The sequence below is a fragment of the Anomaloglossus baeobatrachus genome, chromosome 10, assembly GCF_048569485.1.
Source record: "Anomaloglossus baeobatrachus isolate aAnoBae1 chromosome 10, aAnoBae1.hap1, whole genome shotgun sequence".
In the NCBI taxonomy this organism is placed as follows: domain Eukaryota; kingdom Metazoa; phylum Chordata; class Amphibia; order Anura; family Aromobatidae; genus Anomaloglossus; species Anomaloglossus baeobatrachus.
This window is the reverse complement of record NC_134362.1, coordinates 200,979,812-200,985,811: the sequence shown is the minus strand read 5'-3', so window position 1 is coordinate 200,985,811 and position 6,000 is coordinate 200,979,812. Positions and strand designations below refer to the sequence as shown.

The 6,000-nt window shown below is 46.2% G+C and overlaps 1 protein-coding gene across 1 annotated transcript in view; it reads right to left on the bottom strand.

Moving 5' to 3' along the window:
* Window positions 1–985: 985 nt before the first annotated feature.
* LOC142254237 (ninjurin-1-like) overlaps window positions 986–6,000 on the bottom strand; it is a 75,842-nt gene continuing 70,827 nt past the window's right edge. Inside the window, exon 4 of the mRNA XM_075325238.1 lies at window positions 986–1,360. Coding sequence (XP_075181353.1) covers window positions 1,213–1,360 — 148 coding nt within the window. The 3' untranslated portion in view covers window positions 986–1,212. The remainder of the gene's footprint in view (window positions 1,361–6,000) is intronic.

The window sequence follows — 6,000 nt, the reverse complement described above, 5'->3', positions numbered from 1 at the left end:
TGCAGATCCATCAGTTCTCTGAATGCTGAGCTCTTTATAACCCCGCCCATATCACTTATTGGTATTTTTCTGTGTACACTGTGCATAGGCAGAAAGCTACCAATCAGTGGTGCCATTTTTCTGTGTACACTGTGTATAGCCAGAAAGCTACCAATCAGTGGTGCCATTTTTCTGTGTACACTGTGGATAGGCAGAAAGCTACCAATCAGGGGTGGCATTTTTCTGTGTACACTGTGCATAGGCAGATAGCTGTCAATCAGTGGTGCCATTTTGCTGTGTACACTGTGTATAGGCAGAAAGCTACCAATCAGTGGTGGCATTTTTCTGTGTACACTATGCATAGGCAGAAAGCTACCAATCAGTGGTGGCATTTTTCTGTGTACACTGTGAATAGGCAGAAAGCTACCAATAAGTGGTGGCATTTTTCTGTGTACTCTGTGACTAGGCAGAAAGCTACCAATAAGTGGTGGCATTTTTCTCTGTACACTGTGCATAGGCAGAAAGCTACCAATCAGTGTTAGGGGTGTGGTTGGCATCAGTTTTACTAGTGATAATCCCCTGCTGATAAAACACTGCTTTCATCAAGCAGCTGAGTAAGTGACACATCGCTGGAATCAGCATCTCTGGCCCTACATTATTCTGCTGTTGGATTAGGTGGCAAAACCTGGTAACAGATTCCCTTTAAAGATATAAAAAAGATGTGTGGGGGAGGGGGGAGCGGAAGGTAAAGGACGGACAAATGTATATTCCAATTTTATTTGCAATATTATCATAACAGGGAACCAAAAAAAGTAATAAACCCCAAGATCCAGCACAATCTGGGAACCAGCAGGGGCAACGTTACGGTTGGAGCCACTGGTAATTGAAGGACTATGTCCGGTTAGGATCCTCCATTGGCCCAGTCCAAACTCGAAGAGTCCATTCTTGGAAAAGTCTTTTGCATCAGTCCTGGACTCCTCGATGTCTGATCCATCCCATAATTCTATAGTGAATGTTGTAACAATATAACTTGATACTTTTTGTGTCGTACATTGTAGCAATCTCATAACCCAACCAACCCGAGGTCGATAGAAGTCTTCTCTCCATGAACGACTTGTACATTCGACTCCGACCGGTTCTCCACCTTCTCGGAGGGGGATTGAACTTTCGTCAGCTTGAACCGGGTAATTGTATCCTACATCGTCCGGAACATTCCAGTCTCGGCAGAACGTGTTAACACTCGGCAGCGGCTTCGACATTGAGAAAGTGGTGGTCCTCGGGGGTAGAGTGAAGAGGAGAGAACCAGAAGGCTGTGATGAACACATTGACAGCTGTGATAATTAAGATCAGCCCGGTCACAATGTTATTCAGCAGGTGGACTCTACAAGAGGAGATGAAGGCAGATCAATGATCAAAGGCAACGCGCCGGCACACAACTTGGTCTAGCCTCTAATTGTAATGATAACGTAGCCCCCCGAGATGTGGCTGCTCTCACTCGGAAAACCACAGCCTAATTGTGTCTAAGTTGGCAGTTTAGCAGTTCGGAGATAAATGGGTTTATTTTGCCTTTCCTGTAGAGGTTGAGAAAGTGTCCGAAAACTGTCAGAAAGTGGAATTGTCGGAAACGTCAACTGCATTAAGAATGGGGCTGAGACCACTCGAGGGGATGACTTTAATAGGACCCAAGGGTGAGATCCCTCCAGTCTTGGACAATATTGGGGATGGGGAGGTCTGAGGAAGGAGACCCCTAGGGAAGGTCTGAGAAAGGTGACTCCTAGGGAAGGTCTGAGGAAGGAGACCCCTAGGGAAGGTCTGAGGAAGGTGACCTCTAGGGAAGGTCTGAGGAAGGAGACCCATAGGTAAGATCTGAGGAAGGTCATCTCTAGAGAAGGTCTGAGGATGGTGACCCCTAGGGAAGGTCTGAGGACAGTGATGAAGGTCTGAGGAAGGTGAACTCTAGGGAAGGTCTGAGGAAGGTGACCCCTAGGGAAGGTCTGAGGAAGGTGACCTCTACGGAAGGTCTGTGGATGGTGACCCCCTAGGGAAGGGCTGAAGAGGGTGACCCCCTAGGGAAGGGCTGAAGAGGGTGACCCCTTAGGGAAGATCTGAGGAAGGTGACCCCTAGGGAAGGTCTGAGCAAGGTGATCCCTAGGGAAGGTCTGAGGAAGGTGAACCCTAGGGAAGGTCTTAGGAAGGTGACCCCTACGGAAGGTCTGAGGAAGGTGACCCCTAGGGAAGGTGTGAAGAAGGTGACCCCTAGGGAAGGTCTGAGCAAGGCTCTGGTGATAGGGAGCGGGGGATGGGACACCTCCTGACACTAACCTGTGTCTGGTTCCTGAGCTCCCCTAACATTCTTATACAAGTCTTTCCCCTCGTCGCCGTCACTTGCCTAGTCCCTAATTGTCCCTCCACTCACCTTGTATAGTGCCAAGGCCCTTGAGTGCACTAGATATCACCACTACAGAAGTAATACACAGGGGAAGGAATACAGACAGGGGGAGATAGACGAAAGGATATGCACAAAATATTGCTGAAGAATTAAGCATTAAGAATGCTGAGATTTTAAAACCGGCATCAGGTGATGGAACAAGTGACTATTTAAAGGGAAGGGGAGTGGTCACAATCTGGCTCAACCTGAGAATGAACAAACATGGAACTACCAGCTCCTGGCTCCTGAGCTCCCCTAACATTCTTATACGGGTCTTTCCCCTCGTTGCCATCACAAGCCTTGTACCTAACTGTCCTTCCACTCACCCTGTATAGTGCCAAGGCTGTTGAGTATGCTAGACGCCACCACTACTGTAATAGTACACAAGGGAAGGGGGACAGACAGGGGAACAAACAAAAAGATATGCAACAAACTTCACTGCTGCAGCCAAACACCTGGGTTGAAGACAACATCGCTCCAACAATAGAACTCCAGCAGCGGAGCTCTAACAGCAGATTTCCGACAGCAGAACTCCAACAGCGACTAGAGACTTCCTTCCATTAAGGTGGTCAGACCAGAATTAATCTATTATCGGCATCAGGTGATGGATCATGTGACTAATTAAAGGGAAGGGGAGTGGTCACAAGCCAGCTGCACCCGAGAATGAACAATCACGGAACTGCCAGTTCCTGGCCTCTTTGCTCCCCTCACATTCTTATAGGAGTCCTTCCCCTCATCGCCATCACATGCCTAGTCCGTAACTGTCCTTCCACCTCCCCCTGTATAGTGCCAAGGTTGGGGAGTACACTAGACGTTACCACTACTCTAATAACACACAAGGGAAGGAAGACAGAAAGGGGGCCATAGACAAAAGGATATGCAACAAACTTCACTGCTGCAGCCCAACACCAGGGCGGCAGACAACATGGCTCCAACAGCAGAGCAACAGCAGCAGATCACTAGCAGAAGATCTCCAACAGTTACTAGAGACTTCCTCCTTCCAAGGTGGTCAGAACAGAATGAATCTATTACCGACCATAGGTGATGGATCATGTGACTATTTAAAGGGAAGGTGAATAGTCACAAACCGGCTGCAGCTGAGAACTAACCTGGAGCTACCAGCAAGGACAGTGTTATTAACCCTTGCTGCATCAACATAAAGCAAATACATAAGACCAAGCAATTAGAAGCCCAGTTCCCAGAGCAAGGACGGGAGACACTCCTGACACCTGATTGCGGAATATTTCGCATCCATATTACAGTCCTGGTGAACCTCTTTAATATTTTAATGCTGATTTACAATCTTTATATGCTGATTATGAGTTTACAACATCTCCAAAATTCCCAAACAAACCCCCTCTCAGCTAATAAAAGGGACAATAGCGGCCGGGAAGAAAAGCTAAAATGTAAAAGAAACCAAGAGATTTATCCTGAAGTCCGAGGCTTTATCCTCTCTAATCTGGCTGTATTTTTCCCCCAACCTCTTTGCAAACTAATGCTCGGATCCCAGCTGTTTCCATCTGCCCCGGACGGGTCAATGAATTAAACCATTATCCTGATATATGGAGCAGAGGACGGCGAAACGTCCCATTGGAAACAAATGTATCGTTTTCTGCGGAGAGGAGAAGGTCGGGATTGGATAATTACTTGTCAATGTTATTGGGGCCGATGTGCCGGATACTTGGAGGCGGCCATTACTCTTCCTCCGATATTTTATATAATTGTCCATTGCTCGGTGATAAGACCTTTATACACAAATATTTTATCACTTTGGATTCTACCTTTCTTCCCGACTGCAAATAATAATGAGAAAGCCCCGTCCTCGTGCAGCAAATCTTCCCGCAGACTAATCTTTTCTTTGGCAAGCTTTTGCATTCTCTGTTCGAAGAAATATACTAAATATTTCTAAGTATCTCTAAATCTGGTGGCTCTTAATGTCTGGCAGCCTTTGGCGCCCCGCTGGGGACGCGCCGGGACTGATTTGCTTTGAGATTCAGACTTAATTCTTTGTTAACAAAGTGACCATATCCACTTGTTGAATCCCTTTAAATAATGATTAATGAGAGCTTTATCAAGTTAGGGTCTCGCCGTCCTGGATTATTATAGAAAGCGGAGGATTCCGGCCTCGCAAGGCTTCTTATTACCAGTCATTATGGAGATCTGGCTCGTGCACAGATGGGTAAGCCGGAGCCATCCCCGGCTGCTGCGCTTGAATGGATGTAAGACGGTTGGTTAACAGGGCGCTGATTACAAAGCCAGGCGAGGACAGCGACTATTAATATGTGCAATCAGCCAGCCCCCTTCTCTATGAAGCTATTTATATAAGCAGCCAGCCCCCTTCTCTATGAAGCTATTTATATAAGCAGCCAGCCCCCTTGTCTATGAAGCTATTGACATGAACAGTCAGCCAGCCCCCTTCTCTATGAAGCTATTGTTATAAGCAGTCAGCCCCCTTCTCTATGAAACTATTGACAAACAGTTAGCCAGCCCCCTTCTCTAGCTATTCATCCAATGTCATAAAGAAGCTATTGAGATGAGCAGTCAGCCAGCCCCCTTCTCTACAAAGCTATTGAGATGAGCAGTCAGCCAGCCCCCTTCTCTGTCTATGTATGCAATGTCATAAAAATGTTATTGATATGTGCAGTCAGCCTTCTCTATGAAGCTATTGACATGAACAGTCAGACAGTCCCCTTCTCTATCTATGCATCTAATATCATAAAGAAGCTATTGAGATATGCAGTTAGCCAGCCCCCTTCTCTATGAAGCTATTGATATGTGCAGTCAGCCATCCCCCTTTTCTATCTATGCATCTAATGTCATAAATAAGCTATTGAGATGAGGAGTTAGCCAGCCCCCTTCTCTATGAAGCTATTGAAATGCACAATCAGCCAGCCCCCTTCTCTATGAAGCTATTGAAATGCACAATCAGCCAGCCCCCTTCTCTATGAAGCTATTGAAATGCACAATCAGCCATCCCCCTTCTCTATGAAGCTATTGAAATGCACAGTCAGCCAGCCCCCTTCTCTATCTATGCATTTAATGTCATAAAGAAGCTATTGAAATGCAGTCAGCCAGCCCCTTCTCTATCTTTGCATCTAATGTCATAAAGAAGGTATTGAGAGGTGGAGTCAGTCAGCCCCCTTCTTTATCTATGCATCCTATGTTATAAAGAGGGTATTGATATGTGCAGTCAGCCAGCCCCCTTCTCTATCTATACATCCAATGTCATAAGCTATTGAGATGAAGTCAGCCAGCCCCCTTCTCTATATATGCATCCAATGCCATAAAAGAACTATGGAGATGAGGAGTCAGCCAGCCCCCTTCTCTATGAAGCTATTGAAATGCACAGTCAGCCAGCCTCCTTCTCTATCTATACATCCAATGTCATAAAAAGGTTATTGATATCTGCAGCCAGCCCCCTTTTCTATCTATACATTCAATGTCATAAAGAAGCTATTGAAATGTGCAGTCAGCCAGCCCCCTTCTCTAGCTCTGCATCCAATGTAATAAAGGAGCTATTGAGATGGAGTCAGCCAGCCCCGTTCTCTATATATGCATCACATCCTTCTCTATCTATGCATCTGAAGTGATAA